The sequence below is a fragment of the Plasmodium vivax genome, chromosome 8, assembly GCF_000002415.2.
Source record: "Plasmodium vivax chromosome 8, whole genome shotgun sequence".
In the NCBI taxonomy this organism is placed as follows: domain Eukaryota; phylum Apicomplexa; class Aconoidasida; order Haemosporida; family Plasmodiidae; genus Plasmodium; species Plasmodium vivax.
In genome coordinates, this window is record NC_009913.1 from 1301103 (window position 1) to 1319866 (window position 18764).

At 51.5% G+C, this 18764-nt stretch overlaps 5 protein-coding genes across 5 annotated transcripts, besides 20 other annotated features; 2 read left to right on the forward strand and 3 right to left on the reverse strand.

The window, feature by feature from the left end:
- Positions 1 to 349: 349 nt before the first annotated feature.
- On the reverse strand, positions 350 to 679 carry PVX_119645 (hypothetical protein, conserved; the record flags this gene model as incomplete). Its single annotated transcript, XM_001613076.1, has 1 exon — positions 350 to 679. One exon carries the CDS (start codon positions 677 to 679, stop codon positions 350 to 352), a length of 330 nt encoding a protein of 109 aa, XP_001613126.1.
- Positions 680 to 996: 317 nt separating this feature from the next.
- On the reverse strand, positions 997 to 1591 carry PVX_119640 (sybindin domain containing protein; the record flags this gene model as incomplete). Its single annotated transcript, XM_001613075.1, has 2 exons — positions 997 to 1386; positions 1541 to 1591. 2 exons carry the CDS (start codon positions 1589 to 1591, stop codon positions 997 to 999), a joined length of 441 nt encoding a protein of 146 aa, XP_001613125.1.
- Positions 1592 to 3085: 1494 nt separating this feature from the next.
- On the forward strand, positions 3086 to 4327 carry PVX_119635 (eukaryotic translation initiation factor 3 subunit 11, putative; the record flags this gene model as incomplete). Its single annotated transcript, XM_001613074.1, has 2 exons — positions 3086 to 3505; positions 3696 to 4327. Exons 1-2 carry the CDS (start codon positions 3427 to 3429, stop codon positions 4325 to 4327), a joined length of 711 nt encoding a protein of 236 aa, XP_001613124.1. The 5' UTR covers positions 3086 to 3426.
- Positions 4328 to 4339: 12 nt separating this feature from the next.
- Positions 4340 to 4362: a microsatellite.
- Positions 4363 to 4523: 161 nt separating this feature from the next.
- Positions 4524 to 4582: a microsatellite.
- A 2032-nt stretch (positions 4583 to 6614) lies between these two features.
- Positions 6615 to 6634: a microsatellite.
- A 466-nt stretch (positions 6635 to 7100) lies between these two features.
- Positions 7101 to 7140: a microsatellite.
- PVX_119630 (hypothetical protein, conserved) lies at positions 7134 to 13469 on the forward strand (the record flags this gene model as incomplete). The annotated part of the gene is made up of 1 exon (XM_001613073.1): positions 7134 to 13469. One exon carries the CDS (start codon positions 7134 to 7136, stop codon positions 13467 to 13469), a length of 6336 nt encoding a protein of 2111 aa, XP_001613123.1.
- Positions 8811 to 8876: a microsatellite.
- Positions 9304 to 9356: a microsatellite.
- Positions 9514 to 9544: a microsatellite.
- Positions 9727 to 9752: a microsatellite.
- Positions 9895 to 9929: a microsatellite.
- Positions 12706 to 12772: a microsatellite.
- Positions 12949 to 12971: a microsatellite.
- Positions 13470 to 13948: 479 nt separating the features above from the next.
- On the reverse strand, positions 13949 to 17329 carry PVX_119625 (hypothetical protein, conserved; the record flags this gene model as incomplete). The annotated part of the gene is made up of 1 exon (XM_001613072.1): positions 13949 to 17329. One exon carries the CDS (start codon positions 17327 to 17329, stop codon positions 13949 to 13951), a length of 3381 nt encoding a protein of 1126 aa, XP_001613122.1.
- Positions 15181 to 15250: a microsatellite.
- Positions 15571 to 15653: a microsatellite.
- Positions 15804 to 15824: a microsatellite.
- Positions 16333 to 16378: a microsatellite.
- Positions 16378 to 16402: a microsatellite.
- A 668-nt stretch (positions 17330 to 17997) lies between the features above and the next one.
- Positions 17998 to 18019: a microsatellite.
- A 221-nt stretch (positions 18020 to 18240) lies between these two features.
- Positions 18241 to 18308: a microsatellite.
- Positions 18309 to 18347: a microsatellite.
- Positions 18348 to 18734: 387 nt separating this feature from the next.
- Positions 18735 to 18764: part of a microsatellite that runs on past the window's edge.

Here is an 18764-nt window from a genome sequence, read left to right on the forward strand (position 1 = left end):
AGGTAAAAAAAAAATTACTGTAAAAATGGCTGTAAATGTAGCGTAAATGTAGCGTATATGTAGCTGTAAAATAGCTGTAAAAATGGGTGAAAAAAAAAAAAAATCAGCTAAAATTAAAACAAAAATGAGCACACATAAAGGCCCACTCGCATGACTGACGTGGAAGTAAAAACATTAAGGTCGGCTGCTAATTTTAATTACTTTTTTCCTGCTTCTTTCGTTCGCCTCTGCAAAGGTTCGCAAACAGTACAGCGACGGCAAGCTCGCACGTGGATGTTGCACACCGCTGCTAATATATACACCCTGCGTACACTCGTCTACCGCCATCAACACACAAACTAACGCGACGCTAAATCTTGCTCAGCTCGTACTGCTCGTACTCGTCCGTGGCTGATAAATAGTTGCTGGCGAGCTGAACATACCTGGGCGCATTTCTCTTCTTCATGAAGAAGTTGTTGTACAGCTTTCGCTTGTTTTTGTAGGCTTTGTATGTAAAGAGGAAAATTAAAAAAACTGCATACAACAAAATGGCTACTACCAGAGCCTTTTTCCCATTTTCTCGGTGTGCTTTACTTAGTAACAGACTTTCTTCATTCAAGTTGATCATAAGAAATGTTACTGAGAGGAACGTAACACTCGCTGCGTCAATCAAAATGAGTACGTTAAGGAAGAGGTTCATTTTAGCTCTCTGGTGGGGTGAAGCGGTGGGGCGGTGAGGCGGTAATGCGATGAGGCGGTAAGGAGTTAAGGCGGTGAAGCAGTAAGGCGATAAAGCGGTGAAGCGCTGAGGAGACAATTCAAGACGTTCTCTCTGCCGACGCTGCCGTCCGGATTCTCCGTGGTGGGCTCCGAGGGGTGGTATTCACACGAGTTGGGCGGGTATGCCAAAGGGGTGTCTACGTTTGTCCGTCTGGCCGCGTAACGGCGTAACTGATTAGCCGCTAAACCGTGTAACCGCTTATCTGCGCCGAGTCCCGGCGAAGCTCCCTGCTGAGTTCACAAGCCGGCGAAGAGCTTCTCGACCTGCTCGTTAAACACCGCGGAACGTATGGGCATGTCAATGTCGTAGAAGGGGTTCTTCAAAATGATGTCGCTATACAATTCGTGAACCCTTTTCAAGTAGGTGTTTGCCTCTATGTTGAGGTCATCTTTGTGCACGATGAAAATTTTAATTCCTGTCAACGTGTCGTAACATTGAATTTTGAAACCATCTCCCTCGATCGTCTCGATGCCCTTCTTCTCTAGTGACTTGAAAATGTTCCTCTTCGATTCATTTAGGGGGGAGGCATGCACGTTGATCTTCTCGGATATGGTCGAAATGCCGTGCAGCATGGAGGCCAGTCTTATCTCCTCATTACTGTTTAGCTTTATTTCGTCGCTGAAGTGCTGCAGGGGGGGGGAGGAAGCAGGACGGGCGGGATGGAGGCGAGGTGGAGGCGATATGGAAGCGATATGGAAGCGAAGTGGACGCGATATCGAAGCGGCGTAACCGCGGACGGCTCACATGCAGGCGACACACTTCAGCCACTCAAACGCGTACCTTTTCGTAAACTAACGTACCATGCTGGTTGTTGACATAGAGGGAATACATTTTACAGCCGCTAATCGGGTTGGTTTAACCTTTTGCTGGGTAATCTTGGGAAGCATGAAAGGAAAGAGAAAAAAAAAAAAAAAAAAAAGGAAAAAAAAAAAGGAAAAAAAAAAAGGAAAAAAAAAAACTACACTGCACTGCACTGATTGTTCCTCTGGGGTGCAGCTTCCCCTACTGCCTTTTCTCCTGCGTCAAAGCGGCGTGCGCGCAATTTGCAGCTGTTTGGACGTAGTCCCCTCTGTCCGCGTGACTAACTGCGACGTTTGTTCCTCTGCTTGCGTCTACGCCTTTTCCTTCCTCCCCCGAATGCAGGTACAGGGGTGCCTATTAGCAACAATATGAGGGAACTGCGCGGAGGCGTGCAGCTGGACGTCCGTTTTTGCCCTTGACTGGCGATTTATCCACCGAGTGGAGCGGCACTTTCGAGGGGAGGAAAAATAAAATAAAATGTGATGCGATGCGATGCGATGCGATGTGACGCGATGTGACGCGATGCGGTGTGGTACGGTACAGTGCGGCGCAGCGCGGTGGGGAAAATGCAGTAACGTGGAGGCACAATGATAAAACGAAATCAGCGCTACAAACAAAAAGGGGGGGAGGGAATCAAAACGAAGTGACAGGGCCCGACGACTGGGCGTACGACTTTCCTTTTCACACAAAAATGTGCTTTCAGCAAAATGAAAAAAAAAAAAAAAAAAAAATTCCCTTTTTTCGTTAGAAGTGTATGCATTTGCATATGTCATACGGATGCGTGCGCCAATAGGGGGAAGGGGGGAAATATGCATATCACCTCTGTGCGAGATGGCTGGTGCGGTGCTGCGCAAGGAGGAAGGAGTACGAGGGGGGGACGTGATTATGCGAACACCCCTCCCTTTGAAATGGCGCGGGAAAAATATGGCTCTTCCTATGCGAAGCGCATTTGCGGGGGGGTGATAAATTGGGGACACTTCCCCCATCGCAATCGTCCATGCGCATTCGCGTGGAGAGGGCGTGCATTTTCAGCTGCTGCTCCCCACTGCGATACGCATTTCTGCACGGCGTGCTTCCAAATGAACTGCCACGCGATCGCGCCGACAGAAAAGGTTGTTGGATGGTGGGCACCTGCGCGCCGGCGGTATACACATGCGGCTCCGCGGTCGCAGCACTGCGTATGCACGGCCTCCAGCGAATATGCATATTGCGCGTAAGTACGTATAAATATGGTACGCATATATATATATTCATATTATGTATTTGTATTTGTATATGTATATGTTTTTTTTTTTTTTTTTTTTTTTTTCGCTCTGCTTTGCCAACTCTTGCGCTTCCTCTTTTTCGGCTCACCCCCCTCTTCTGCCTCGGTCCCCTCCCCCAAACGCGTCACCTTTGCGACAGAACGCATGGTAAGCGAATGCAAGCGGAGTCAGGCAAACATTGAAGGAGCTACCCCGCATGGGAGCGCATTTCGCCCAAGCTGATGAGTGCTCACCAGGAAGCGGCAAGAAAAGCGGCACGAAAAGCAACGCAAAAAGTAGCGCAAAAGGCAACGCAAAAAGTAGCGCAAAAGGCAACGCAAAAAGTAGCGCAAAAGGCAACGCAAAAAGTAGCGCAAAAGGCAACGCAAAAAGTAGCGCAAAAGGCAGCCCAAAAAGCAGCGCAAAAGGCAGCCCAAAAAGCAGCGCAAAAAGCACGCCGTTCGATCGCCTCCTGCGAACAACTCGAAGCGACGAGTTTGTTTAAAATATTTACCAGGAAGAGTTCCCCGTGAAGAATTTTTTTTTTCTTTCTTTTTTTCCTTTCCCTAACCGTAACGGAGAGTCATCCATATAGCCATAGCCGTTCGAAAATCGCCAACCATGGATGTGAAAAGTATTATCGAGGAGGTTCAGGCCATTAAGGTTTACCCACACATGATGTTCAACGCCTCCAAGCTGAGTAAGTCGTAGGAGGGGAAGGAAAAGGAGAGGACTTCGAAGTGGGTACCCCCCGTGGTTATAGCGCTGGGGGGGATCACTCTGCGGGGTTCTCCCCCTGAAGAGGACCCCCTTAATATGCCTCACCCCGCTTGGCAGTACCTCCCCACCGTGAAACATTTGATGCCCCCCTTCTCCCCTTCCAAACGCAGAAACCCTGAGCGACTACGTGGACATCGCCTTCGGAAACAACGAGTACTTTGACAACGAAGTGATGCTGACGCTGCTGAGGCTCTTCTGTCTGTACCCCCACTGCTTCGACAAAATTGTAATCAAAAAAATCCTCGTGTGTGTACTGTATAACATAAATGAGGTAGACATGAATACCTACCTCAGCCTCATCAACCCTAACCTGTATGACGAGCACATTAGAAGCGTCGTCTATCTGTATGATTTGATTAAGGAGTGCCATTTTATAAAACTGTGGAGCTGCATTAACAATAACCAAGGGATGGATAACCGAAGTTGCGACTACTCGTTTTTGGCCAATCACGATAGCTTCATCTGCAACGTTAGGAAGTATATTTTAAACTGTATTACTCTAAGCTTTGAAAATATTTCGCTTCAAAATATGGCCACTTATTTAAATTATAAAGATATGAACGAGCTGGAAAAATTTTTAAATGAAAACAAGTGGACCGTTAAGAAGGCCACGCACAAGGAGGAGGAGGTGCAAGTCTGCTCCAATGGCAACATAGAGACGATGCAGCAGAGCAAGAAAAGCATCAACGCGTATTTCAACGAGGATAACATATCCTCTTACATTAACAAGCTTAACAATTGAAGGGGAGAAGCAGAAGTGGAAGTAGAAGCGGAAGCAGAGGGGGAGAGTAAACCATTCCGCTTCCCCCCATGTGAGTGCATACCAATTTGTGAACCCCCTGTTTGACTTGTCGCATGTGTAAGTTCGTCCCTATTCGGCTTTTTTTTTTTTTTTTTTTTTTAATTTTCTCTCCCTTTTTCGATTTTTTAAATGTACAACTTTTATTTTTAATGTGTCATTTTTTTTTTACCTATTGGTGATTTTCCCGGGGCGGGGAAAAAGAACGACCGTTTCCCTTCCCCCGCTGTTGCTGCAGCTCACCATTTGGCCGCTTCCCCCTCTCTCTCATCAGAAGTAATGAGCAAAGGGAGGGAGCAATGTTGGAGGAGTGCCACTGCGCGGATGTGAATATGTATATGTATGTATATATGTATATATATGTATATGTATATATGTATATATGTATATATTTTTTTTTTTTTTTTTTTTTTTTTTTTTTTTTTTCTTTTCCAAAGTTGGAAATCGTGCCACGTTGAGCCGGCAGGTTCTGCCCCACCTTTATGTGCCCCTCTGCGCCGCGCGGCATGCCGGTTGAAATCGCCAGGAGGACACTTCATTGAGTTGCGGCTGGTATATTACTTAGCGGGCTTGCTCAGCAGAGCAGCGCTGCGAAAGGTAGTACAAAAGGTTATCTTTTTTTTTGCCCCACCAGCTCTTCGCTTTCGACTTGAAAAGAAATCGCTTGGTGTTACCTACCCTGATGAGGGGAGGCACAATGGATCTTCTGAGGTGCTACTTTGTGGTGTGAATGCATGTAGGCTGTGTACATGTAAATGTACATGCGCATGCGTTTGGCCCGATTGGGTTCCTCCGCGGTGCATTAGGGTGGCTGCGAGTGCCGCTACTGCCGCTACTGCCGCTAGTTAGTACTGCCGCCGCTGCTGCTGCCACTGCTACTGCCGCGACTACCGCTGCTGATACTACCACCGCTGATACTACCACCGCTGATACTACCACCGCTGATACTACCACCGCTGATACTACCACCGCGCGTCGCCCTTTCCCCATGGTGCCAATCGCATGCCTTGAGCCCCCCCTTTTTTTTTCTTTTTAAAAAAATGCCGCTCCGCTTTTAGCCCCCTTTTTTACGCCACGATTTAAAATTTCGCATCGGCTTCTCCCCAGTAGAATTTTTTTTTTTTTTTTTTTTTATTTTTGAAAAGCTGTTTACGCCCGCGCGCTCATCGAGTGTGTAATTTTAGCCTCGCCCATTTTTGCTTGTTGTTCCTACCGCGCAGTTTTGTTCCCCTTTTCCAGGGAAGCCGCAACGTTTTTCTACATCCGTTTCGAGTCATCGCTGACCACCTCGCGTAGCGCTTTACCTTTCCAAGTCACCTCGCTGGTTAACCCCCCAACGAGCATTCACGTTAACGTTCGCATTTGCATTTGCAGTAACATTTGCGGTAACATTTGCGGTAACATTTGCGGTAACATTTGCGGTAACATTTGCGGTAACATTTGCGGTAACATTTGCGGTAACATTAACATTTGCAGTAGCATTCAGATTAACACTCGCATTAACATTAACATTAACACTAAGATTAACCTTCGCCTTCACATTCGCCTTCACATTCGCGCTAACATTCGCGCTAACATTCGCGTCATCACCCCCGTTCGCATCCATACCAGTGTGGTCCCCCGCGTGCTCATCAGAACCACACGCGAGCCCATCGTAGCCATCCCCGCGCCCCCACCCTGCCGTAGCTGGTTTCCCTTTTTTTTTTGCAACTCCCCATCTGCACGCACCAGGAAAAATACCTACGTGCCCTCTTGGTGCGCCCTCCTGCCCCTCTGCTAAACACACATCTCTCAGACTGGCTGCTTCGAATGGGCCATTCACGCGACAGCGCCTTCCACACGGTGAGCATTCATGACCCCCTTGGGACTAATTTGCCAGTGCCGCTTGTGTACACGTCTACATGTGGGATGTCTCCCCATCACCACTACCTCTTCTGCGCAATCTGTTCTATTTTGCCATCTGTTAATCTACCTTTTTTTTGCCATTTTTTTTCCCCTTTTTTGCCATTTTTTTCCCCTTTTTTGCCATTTTTTTCCCCTTTTTTGCCATTTTTTTTCCCCTTTTTTTACCATCCTTTTGCGTCATGTGCCTTGCCCCTTCAGTTTGGGAGCTCACCGGATGGAGAACAGAGACAATTTGGTCCACTGCATATATCAACACCTCGAGTGATGTGCCGCACCTGTTCCATCCTCCCGTGGGCGTCTTGCACGTTTCCAGAAATGTGACCCAAGGTTCGACCCGGAGTGTCTCCAAGCCGGCAAGCAATCCATTTGCACACGTGAGGAGACACATCCGAGGAGGCCACCTTCCAGTGCCTGAACAGCGGGGGAGGCGACAAAGGGAAAGAAGTAGTAGAAAAGAAGGAGTAGAAAAGAAGGAGTAGAAAAGAAGGAGTAGAAAAGAAGGAGTAGAAAAGAAGGAGTAGAAAAGAAGGAGTAGAAAAGAAGGAGTAGAAAAGAAGGAGTAGAAAAGAAGGAGTAGAAAAGAAGGAGTAGAAAAGAAGGAGTAGAAAAGAAGGAGTAGAAAAGAAGGAGTAGAAAAGAAGGAGTAGAAAAGAAGGAGTAGAAAAGAAGGAGTAGAAAAGAAGGAGTAGAAAAGAAGCAGAAATATAGTAGAAGTAGGCGTAGAGGAGACGCAGAAACAGAGTAGGCGTAGACGTCCAAATAGAGTAAACGTAAAGGTAGACGTTGACGTTGACGCTGACGCTGCGCACAAATTGGCAGCGCCTTCCCACCGCGAGACTACCAAATGAACGGTGAGGAGGACAGGCAGCCCAACAACAGGTTGCAAGAAAGTATCCCAGAGGGGTACCACCACCAGCCTGTGCGAAGACCCAATGAACCCCATTTTGGCGCACCCGAGAGAGGGCCCTCAAACGTCCCCTGCGAAGGTATAACCGGACCCCTTCCAACATACTACCATCAGGAAAATGATGGGATGTACTTGAGGCAAGAAACGTTGCTTGCTAGATGGGGGGGGCATTATCACCGGGATTCTTTCAACGATGAACAGTCGTGGGGCAGTCACCGAATTGGAGAGACCCCAAGTGAGCACCTCGGGGGGGGGCACCACCTACCCAGCAACAGTGCCGTAGCAGAATTACCCTATAGAGATGCTCACAATGCCGCCATTTTTAATAGCTTCGTGAGGGTCCCCCTTAACGTAGACCACGTTGCAATGAGCAGAGCGCTTCCCCGTGGTGCCAGCATGCAAATGAACAGTTGGAGCTATCACCCTAGTCAGAGCAACCAGCATATGGTTCGGGCGGACCATCACCCGTATGCAGGCATCGCTGCGTCTGTGGCTTCTTCCTCCGCGGCTAACTCGTCCGGGGGGTTTCCCACCGGGTACGACCCGCGAGCGGTGGGTGGTGTACACCCCTCTGTGGGATTCCAACAAGGGTATGCCGCCCAGCAGGGGTACACCACCCAGCAGGGGTACCCCCCCCGTGTTGATAACCCAACCGGCGCCCGAGAGAGCTACTGCGCCCTGCCAGGGAACCACCCCTATGGGGCGGAACAGTTTTCAAGCTATAGTGACCGTCGCAGAGGGAGCTTTGGCCAGTACGGGAGTACCAGTGGGGGGGAGCACCCCCTGCGGGAGGCAGTCAACAGGCAGAGGTACCAACCCGGTGGAGGTGGTGTGCTGGCCCGAAGTGCGGAATTGCGTTATGGGGCCTGCGCCGATGAGGGGGATTATCCCCCCTATGGAGTGAGCATGTACCAGGGGGGCGAGCGCGGTAACCGAGGCCGCCGTTCCCATGGCGGTCACTCCGCCGCCAACCGCTTCCAGAAGGCCCGCCCGGCAGCAGCCAGTGAAGGGAAAAGCCGCCCAGGGAGAGGCGGTCCGGGGAAAGGCGGTCCGGGGAAAGGCGACCCAGAGAAAGGCGGCCCGGGGAAAACCCCGCCTGACGTGGCCGGCCAAGATGCCCCCCCCACGGGGGAGAACAAAATCCTGCTGACGGAGGACAGCCAGAAGAGCGCCCAGAGGAACATACAGAAGCTGTCGATCTACAACGCGAGGAGCGAAATTTTAAGAATGATAGAACAAAACGACATCACCTTCATCCAGGGAGAAACCGGCTCGGGCAAGTCCACGTGCGTGCCAAAATTCCTGCTGGAGCACAGCCTCAAAGAGGGGAGAGAAAAAATAAACATCATCGTAACGGAGCCGAGAAGAATCGCCTGCATCTCCCTGTCCAGGATCCTCTCCGAGCTGATGAACGACAAGCTAGGCAACACAGTAGGGTATAGAATAGCAGGGGAGGCCGTGTACGACAGCGAAAAAACGCTAGTAACGTACATCACCATTGGATTCCTTTTCAAGTTATTCCTTCACCATCGAAATATGTATAGGAAGTTTACGCACGTCATCATCGATGAGATTCACGACCGGAGTATCCTCCTTGACATTGTGCTGCTCTTCATTAAGGTGTACCTGCACACGAGGAGGAAGGACGAGGAGATGTTCAAACTGGTGATCATGTCGGCCACGATGCAGAGCAACCTCTTCCACGCGTACTTCGAGCACGAGAGCATCTCCATGGGCTCCATCTTCATCGGCACCAAGATCTACAGCATCGACACTTTCTACATCGAGGACATCATACGCTACGCGCGCGGGGGGGTCCGCGGGGGAGAAGACCGTGCAGAAGACCGTGGCGAACTTGGAGAGGGCCGTGCCGAGCCTAGGGGAGACTGTGCCAAACCTGGGGGAGACCCCCCACGGCGCGAACGAGTGATCGAATTCATCCTGCGGCAGAAGAACCGCAAGAAGCTGCACCTCTCGGGGGGCGCAGAGGCCCTGCTGCAGAGAATAAAGAACGAGTACGACAAGAGCATCAACCTGTTTAACTCAAAAAATGCGAAGAGCGATTGCAAAAGAGACATCGACGTGGAGCAAATAATCCCAGCCAACGTTTTCTCTAACATATCGGAGCTCTGCCTAGAGCTGGTGCAAAACTTGTGTCTGCTCGGAGACAGCGTTCTTATTTTCCTCTCGGGAATGCAAGACATCACAGACATGTACCACCAGCTCTGCCTCATCATTAATAACAATTCGAAGAAGCAACACGTCCGCTTCCACATACACATCCTCCATAGCTGCCTGTACGATAATACAATCCACAAGCTACACGAAAGTGACCGAGACAGCATCAACATCTTCCTCTCGTCAAACATCGCGGAGAGCTCCATCACCATCCCAAACGTCCGGCTAGTCATCGATTTCTGCATACAGAAAAATATAGAGTACAATTCTGAGAGGAGGGCCCACATTCTGGTGAAGAAATGGATCAATAAATCGTCCATGGAGCAGAGGAAGGGGAGGTGCGGCAGGACTTGCCATGGGATTTGCATCCGCATGATTAGCAAGAAGTTTTTGAACCTCCTGAGGGACCACAAGGTCAGCGAGATTTACACCCACAGCCTGCACCTCCTGTATCTCTACATTTTGAAGAGCATGTCGGTGCTCAGTCAGCTGATAAGGGGCCCCCCCAGGGGAGCGGCCGGGTCTGTCGGGAGAGCGGCCGGGTCTGTCGGGAGAGCGGCCGGGTCTACCGGAAGAGCGGCCGGGTCTACCGGGAGCGCCTCCCCACCTGCCGGGAGCGCCGCCCCGCCTGCCGGTGCCCCCCCCCAGAAGCTCAGCATGTACGACGTGCTTAGCATGATCATCGAGCAGCCGTCCAGGGAAAAAATCCGCAGCACGCGCCACGAGCTGGAAAAAATGAAGGCCATCATTAAAGTTAAGGACAAGCTAGTCATCTCCATCATCGGGCAGATAATGATTCGCTTCAACATGAGCATAAACCTGTGTAGGCTGCTTCTCTTCGGGGTGGTGATGAACGTAACCTTCGACGCGATCATCATCACCGCCATCATCAATACGAACGATATATTCCCCTCCTTTAATTTGTTCACATCGAAAAGTGTTTACTCCTATGGGGTCTCTCTGGAAGTGTCCCTCAAGCAGAAGCAGTACTTTGATGGCAGGAGCTACTCCGAACCCATCATGCTCAGGAACGTCTTCATCGAGTGGCTGTGCGTTTTTTCCCTCTACGTCCAGGACCTTAAAAATCAAAATACGTTTGACAAATCGCATGTGAAAACCTACCACATTACCACGTGCACGTTGATGAGCAAGAGGAACCACATCAACGCGAAGAAGCTCCTCTGCGTGGTGAGCAGTGTAAACAGCCTCTGCAAGAGATTATTAAAAATTCTTAGCAGAAGCAGCAATGCGTATAGATCCGCCGTCTACCTCTTAAATTTGCTTAAGGGGGAAGTCCCTCCCACGCGGTTGGACAGCGGGTTGCAACATGACGGAGGAGGGGTAGATACCCCTGGGGATGATCCCACGGATGAAACCCTAAACGCGAAGAACGTCTTCCGAATCGTCACCAAATACTCCTGTTTTGACCCTTCCAACGAAAATTTGTATTTGAAGTTTCTCTTTACCCTCGCCTTTACCCCCCTGTTCATACATGGCTCTCCACATTTGCCCCTCCAAAATGAAAATGAAAGAAATGAGAAGAAGGCCAAGGGGAAGAAGCTGCTCGCCCTGCTAAACTACATGACGCAGCAAAAGTTGAATGTAAAGAACTGCATCTATTTTAGGGGGCCCTACTACCACGATTTGAACATCCTGAGGAAGGCCCTCTTCATCATGTGCCCCTATTTGTCCCTCGAGTTGCTGCAGACGAAGAACTTTTACGTAATACATTTTTTTGACCGGGGGGGCGTCAACGGGTTCTTGAATGAGTCTCTCCCCTCCCACGGGGGGGACGCGCACCGCGGCCAGGGGAGCGGAAGTGGGAGAGGAAGCGGCGTGGGAAGTGGCCTGGGAAGTGGAAGCGGCGTGGGCACCCCCTCCTGCTGCTACGGCGTGCTCGTGGGGCCCGAACTCAGAAAGGTCCTGCCAAGCCCGGCGAGCGCCAAGCAGTACGAAGGAGCGGTGGAGAAGATAAGAAGGGAGCTCCTGCACATGTACGGAAGAGACACGGAAAAGAACATTTTCCAAAATTTCCACGATAACATTGTGAGCGTCATTCAGCCGGTCCAAGCCATAGTCCCCGTGCATCTAAACCAGATGGACGAAATTAACAACGCGGCTCTGTGTACCCACATCATTAACATGTTTTCGAGTGGTCGCACCTGCTTTAGCATTCCCCTGTGGAGGGGCGGCTCGTATGGCGGCTCGTATGGTGGCTCGCATCATCGATCCGGTGCCTCTCAACATCGATCCGGTGCCTCTCGGGTGAGCAACTACTTTAACCACCACTACGAGATGAACAAGCCCAAGCACCTCTTCCTCGTGAAGTGGACCCTCCTGAACACGGATAATTACAAGATCAGCAAGAAGGAGAAGGCGGAAAGGGAGCTGCGGCGCCAGGCGCAGAAAGGGGGGCTCGCGGCAGGGCAAGCGAAGCGGCAACCGAAGGGACTCGCGGCAGGCCAAACGAAGGGGCAAACCGAAGGTGATCGCCAGGGGGGCCAGTGCGAGGAGGAGGGGGGTGAGAAGATCGATGCGAAAACCGCTGCGAAAACCGCTGCGAAAACCGCTGCGAACGCCGCTCCGGATGAAGCCCCCCCCAAGGGCGCCGACCAGGAGGGCGCCAACTCGGAGGAGCAGGGGGGAGAAGCCGCCGCACGCAACGGCAGCTCCGATGGATCTGACCGCCCCAACCACTGCAACCACTCCGACCTGTCCGACTGCTCAAACCTGAGCAGCAAAGGGAAGCAGAAAAAAATGAAGTGCAATTTGAGCTTCAGGTCCGTCCTGGGCTTCCTCTCCCTCTGCCCATTTGAGTACGATGCACAGAAGCGGACTTACAGAAGACAGACGCAAGACATCTTTGCCGTCTGCTCAAGCATCGATTACAGCTGCACCAATGATACCTACACGTGGGTCAATTACGCCACCGTTATTCCAAACAGATTGTTTCTGAGCTTTTTCCTTTCCGCTCTACCCTACCACGATAATGTAATCCTTAACACCAGAACGAATTTGAGAGGGCTGGAAATCTTGTCTGTAAAGATCTTCGATTCCAAAGAGATTGTCATTCGGGACGTGCGGAAGAGGAAGTCCAAGGGGGGGGGCGCGGCCACGGCTGAGGGGGGAAACAGAGGAGGTACTACCGAAGCGACGGGCAGAAGTGCCACCGAAGCGAACAGCGGAGGGACCCCCACAAGCCCACTGACCATTAACAAATACGATTTGCTGCGCATCAATTATTTGCGCTACTGCATGTCCTCCTTTTTGTTTTTCCTCACCTGGGTGTATAACAACCGGGATGAGGAGGAGCACCCTGTGGGGGAGAACCGCGTGGAGGAACACCACTTGGAGGGGCACCACCTGGAGGAGCACCACCTGGAGGAACACCACTTGGAGGGGCACCACCTGGAGGAGCACCACCTGGAGGAACACCACTTGGAGGGGCACCACCTGGAGGAGCACCACCTGGAGGAGCACCGCTTGAAGGACGCGGCGGACGAGCCGGACGAGTACTTCAGCGAAGACGACGCGGTGAGCGACGTGGAGGAAAACCGAGTCCTCAGGGAAAGCCCCTACATCAGCAGGGTCATACGAAACCTAATTAAGGAAAACAACCGAGAGGAAATTAACTACGAAATGTATGCTGTGGGGAGTGATGCAGATGGTGAAAGCGGTGACGGAGGGGAGGTGCCCACCGGACGGGGAAGAAGACGAACTCAGTTCAACCCCAACTTCCTGCATGCAAGTGACAATTTGGTAGCCTTGGACGAAGCGTGGAATGGAGGCAAAGGGGCACATCTCCTGAAGACGTATGGCCCCCTGCACAGCTACCTAAGCTCCCCAAATGACCCATCATTAGTTAGCAGTTCGCCTCGGGAGAAATGCCAGACGTGCTTATCCTCTGTAAAGAAGAGCCACTTGAATAATAACTTCTCATTACAAATTTTGCTGTCCCTAAATGCATATGCGAAGGGGTGCACGTCGGAGGAGTTCCTCTTTTTCAATCCGATCAACTTGGGGCCAATGGAAGACCTGAGTTACCGCCTGCGCTGCATGTACTACGAGGAGAGCGCTCCGGAGGGGCCGCCCTGAGGGGGGGCCCTCCACCCAGTACGTTGAGCAGTACAAGGGTAGCGGTGTGTGCGTGCGTTTATGTGCTCGCCTGTCCGTGTGTGCCTCTACAGGTGCAACGCTCAAACCGCGTTGATTCCCCTTCCCGTTTTCTTTACCCACCCATAATACACTTGCGCCTCCGCAAGCGTTGCTTTTCCTTTTGGCCACGGACCCATTCCGATTTGCTCCTTGCGCGCTGTGGCACATAGCCCATCGATTCATCATTTGAAGGTGCATCAAAAAAAAAAAAATAAAAATAAAAAAAAATAAAAAAAATAAAAATAAAATAAAAACTTCGTCAACTCGTAGCTCCCACTCCTGTGCAACTTCGCGGGATGTTTTAAAAAGAGAAAAAAGATACATCAGCGGGTAGGCCGTGAATCTCTCCCGCTCAGCAACACGCTCGGGGGATTTCCCCGCATGGGAAGGGAACCGCGGATGTTCCTCCAAGACGGTTTCTACAATTCGCTTCCTTCGGGGGGCAGATCAAAGCTGTCATCGCTGTAGTCGGGACCATCAGGGGGGAGGTCCAAACTGTCGTCGCTGTAGTCGGGACCATCAGGGGGGAGGTCCAAACTGTCATCGCTGCCGCCGTCGCCGTGAGGAGGCAGATCCAAACTGTCATCGCTGCCGCCGTCGCCGTGAGGAGGCAGATCCAAGCTGTCATCGCTCCCGCCAGGCCACTCGGGGTCCTCCGGCTGGTCATCCACGCTACCGCTGCCGCTACCGCTGCCCCGCTTATGCGCCTCTATCCCGTCCAGGTACTTCTCATAGTCGTAGTCATCGTCATCGAACTGCTCCTCCTCGTCCAGATCGCCGAGCGGCCCCAAGTCCATGTCGCCCAGGTGGTCTTCTTCCCCCCAGTCGTCCGCTTCGCCCAAGTCGTCCAGTGGGGCAAAATCGTCCGCTTTGTTGAAGTCACCCGCTTCCCCCCTGCCAGGGCGACGTTGCCCATCTGGCTCCCCCCCCTTCCGTTGCACATAATTGTTTGTGTAGGTCTCCTTGCCAGCTGACCTCTTCTGGAAGTGGAGCATATCTTCCACGTCCCCAGTAAAGAAGGTGGCCATATCAAAGAGGTGATTAAACCTTTTGCTAGAGCCCATTTTACTGTAAATCCGTTCCGTTGCTTTTATTATAGAATCAGCTGATTTGCACTCTTCGGCCATATTAACGTAGAAGAAGAAGTGAAAGATGCTGTCGATTGTATTTTTATAATTTCTTTCGAGGTAATCCACTGACGTGTCTGCCTCCTCATGGTTCGTTTTGTTTCTCCTTTGGGTGGGACCAACTAGGTGGTGAAAGAAGGCCTCCTTCGTTTGATTGGCGGTCCTCCCCTCATTCAGCTGGTGAAAGGAGACGGGCTTGATCGTGCTCAGGTAGTCTGGGGGGTAATGCTCGGGTGCGTTGGGGAAGAAGCCTTCGAAGTCGATGGGCAGGATGCCCACGGCCTTGGCCCACCGGCCCAGGGCGGCGTCGTTCAGCAGCCGCGCGTCGCACTCTCCGCTGGCAGCGGCTCCGTCAGTGGCTCCGTCCGCGGCTACTGCGGCCCCCACACCGCAAGCCCCCTTGAAGAAGTACATCCTTTTGATGGCCTCCCCGTTGAGCACCATCCCGGAGGCACCCGCCAAGTAGTGGACCAAGCCGCTGTCCCCCCCTGCGGAGGAGTTGCCAGAGTACCTCTTCCCGATGTAGAGCGGCACACCGGTGAGCGTCGCCCCGCCAGATGCGCCCTTGCCTGCCCCCCCCCCTTTGCAGTAGCTCGGCAGGTAGTCGTACCTCTTCAGCGCGTCAATCGTTTGGACGAAGTTTGTCTTGAGGTACCTATACAGGTGAAGGTATCCTTTTCCGAAGTTTTTCAAAAAAGCGTCTTCCCTCTCATCCATGTGATCAAACGCCTTGACGTACTTCCCAAACATGTGTCTCCTCGCGTGGGTGCATTCGTTGCGAGTTAAGTTGAGCACATCGATTAACGTTTTTACGTTGACAAAGGTGTCGTCATGGCAAATGAAAAAGAAATCTATTGCGGAGTTCTTCCTCACGTACTCCTCATAAAGGTAGTAAATGATATGCTTTTCCTTTTTTGGGAGTTCCTCCCCCTGTGGAGAGTCCCCCGCATCCCCCTTTGGATGGTCCCCTTCTTCGCCCCCCCCCTTCAGGTGGAGCATATCATCATACCGTTTGCTCTCCTCATCTGAAAAGTAAACCACTTCGACGTCTACATTTTCATTTTCGAAGGCGCTTTTGAGGAAGTCGTGGTTGAGGAGGTTTTCCCCTGCGCGGGGTTGCTCCTTCGGTTTGTCCCCCCTCCCGGAGGCACTCTCTCCAACGAAGCCTTTCGTGTTGCCCTCCCCCCCGTGAGGCTGGTACGAATTAAACACCCGCTCCGTGTTCTCCTTATTATCGTAGGTACTCTTCACGTGGGCTATGCGGTGTTCCGTTTGAGCACTCGTCACCACGGCGAGCAGCACATTTTTGTGGGTCCAGTTACGTTGGCCTTCATCAAATAAGGCATCATATTTTTTATTAATTTGATGCAACTTGCTTTTATACTCCTCAATGGAGTTGTACTGAACGTCCTCAGTCTCTTTGATGTACTTGTGCAGCTTGATTTCATTTTCGATGCTCATGAGGTGGTAGCTGTCGTAGTCGACGAAGGTCTCCTGCTTGGAACGGACGGAGTAGCTCGCGCACGTGGATATGGAGTAGGCAAGGCTGAAGTAGGCGACGATTAGCTGCGCCAGGTGGGCATCAGTGGGGCGTTCTTGAGCGGCGTCGCTCGGCAGTTCCAGGGCGGAGTCAGTGGGTCCTCCCAGATGGGCACCCGTCTCACCAGCATGACTACCCTTTTTGTAGTCCCCAAATAGATGCAGCACGAGGTGGTACCTATACACGTCGTAGTTTGTCCCCCCCTCGTTCTCAACGAGGAAGATGTTGTGCCTATCCGTGGGGCAGGCATTTTCAAATGGGGTTAGCTTCACGTGTAGGTGCTCCCCGATGTAGTTGGAGAGCTCTTGCACGTTGTCTTTCATTAGCTTGACGCTCTCCTCGGAGGGATTCGCCGCCAAGTGGTTGCAAAGGCGCCTTAACAGGGTGATGTCTATTATGATGCCGCTGTTTAGGGAGGGGAAGAGCAACCCACCCTTGTGGGGAGGGCCACTTTCGCCAGACGGCACTTGACCGCCAAACCCGTAGCCAACGAAGAGCCCCTTGTACGTGCCCCCTGGCTTCACAAACTTGTCACTCCCCTCCTGGTCCTCACTCGAAAGGAAGTCCACTTCGTCCTTCAGCATGCGCTCGACGAGGTCCTTGGCGGGGCTCCCGCCGCTGTCACTGCCGATAGCACTGCGCGCGGCCCGCTTCGCCCGCACCTCCGCGGAGTACTCCCCGAGAATCGCGCCCACGTCTATGTCCCCCTTTTCGTGGCTGCGCCCGTCGTAAATGTACTTGTTTAGCTTCCTCAGCAGAAGCTCCAAATTTAGGGGGTGCACTCTGGTGAAAGCGGAGCAGAGGAACACGTAGCGAATGGCGTCTCCCCCCTGGCTGTTCTGCACCTGCTTGTATACGTCCATCAGTAGGTGAAAAACATTGGTGTGCTTCAAATTCTGCTCGTTCAGGAGATGCTCGTCAAGGGTGTATAGGCTATCTCCAATCTCTAAATCAAACAGCAGGGTGTGCAGCAGCCCTTCGCTCAGCCCCAAATGCACAATGGGCTCATTCAGCACTAAAAATTTGGTGTTCCTTTTGATGCCTTTAAATAGCTTGTTCTTCACTTCCCTGCAGTGGGCCACTGTGCTGCTCACCGCCAGCAGCCCTAGGAGTATCCTCCTCATCAGGTTCATGGTGTGTGTGCTGCTTCGGTCCTCTCCAGGGTTGCGCGCATCGAGGAGGCGAACATCCCGTAGCAAAGATCCGGTGGCGAACACGCGGAAAAGCAACCAACTCGCCTATCGGAAAAAAGAAATTGCCCAGTAGTGTTAAGTCGGCGTCTTCCAGCGTTCAGCGTTTAGCGGCCACCCAAATGTGCTGCCTTACATTTGGAAGGAAAAACCAAAAGGAGAAAAAAAAAAAAAAAAAAAAAAAAAAAAATCTCAAACGTGCTCGAGCGAAATTTCCCGTTCAGTCTCAGACGAGTGAACGCCCAGGGGGGAAATTGGAAAAGACCATGCGGGGGTGGTGCAAAAGGGCAGGAGAAAATAAAAAATAAAATAATAAAATAATAAAATAAATACCAATTTGCGCGCATCGTTCTGGTGCTTATCATCCGTTTAATCCGCTTCACCCTTCTCATCGTCCAATTCTGTGTACCCCCCTGGGCACTTGCGGTGTGCCATTTTTGCAAACGCGCGAAGAGATATGCCGAGGCCCGCCTGGCCAGTGCTAGACCGAACAGTGGGTAAAAAAAAGAGAAAAAAAAAGGCCACCGCGCACTTCCAAAGTGGAGTAACCATATTGCATCCCCGCGGGGGGGAAGCACTACCACCTAAGCGTAAAACTATCACACGTTGCAATTAAACAGATGGGTGCTCGGCCAAGTGCCCACCACGCGGATCACCGCCTTATCCCTTCCCCTCTCGTTCGCATAACTTGCTATGAAAATTCAAACAGGACGGGTGAGAATACCACATCAAGTTGTGAAACGGTTTGGAGTTTAAATCAAAAAAAAAAAAAAAAGAAAAGGCGGACACACATGATTAGGCGCAATGGAAAAAAAAAGAATAGTAAAAAAAAAAAAAGAAAGAAAAGGCATGAGGTTAAAATTAACAAACTGCTTTTCGATTTGCATTCCTTCGGGCGCAGACACGCGTGGGGATGTGCACAGTGTGCGCTGTTGTTGCGGTCGCGCGAGGAGGGTGAAGTGGGTGAAGTGGGTGAAGTGGGTGAAGTGGGTGAAGTGGGTGAAGTGGGTGAAGTGGGTGAAGTGGGTGAAGTGGGTGAAGTAGGGGAAGTGGGTGAAGTAGGGGAAGTGGGTGAAGTGGGTGAAGTAGGTGAAGGGGGTGAAGTAGGTGAAGTGGGTGAAGTGGGTGAAGTGAGCGAAGTGGGTGAAGTTCACTTGGGGAGGAAAGTGATAGATAGGTAGATAGATAGGGAGAGAGAGCGGGGGAGAAACCCGCATGGCACTCACACCGCTATAACGTGTAGCATTTTACGCAGATATTTAATCCCTCCCCCAGCTCTTCTGCGGTTCTTCCGTTTTGCGGTGCTACTTGTTTTCGCCGTTCTCCCTTTTTTTTTTACCACAATACCGCACATGGGGAGTCTGTCCCTCTGAATGGC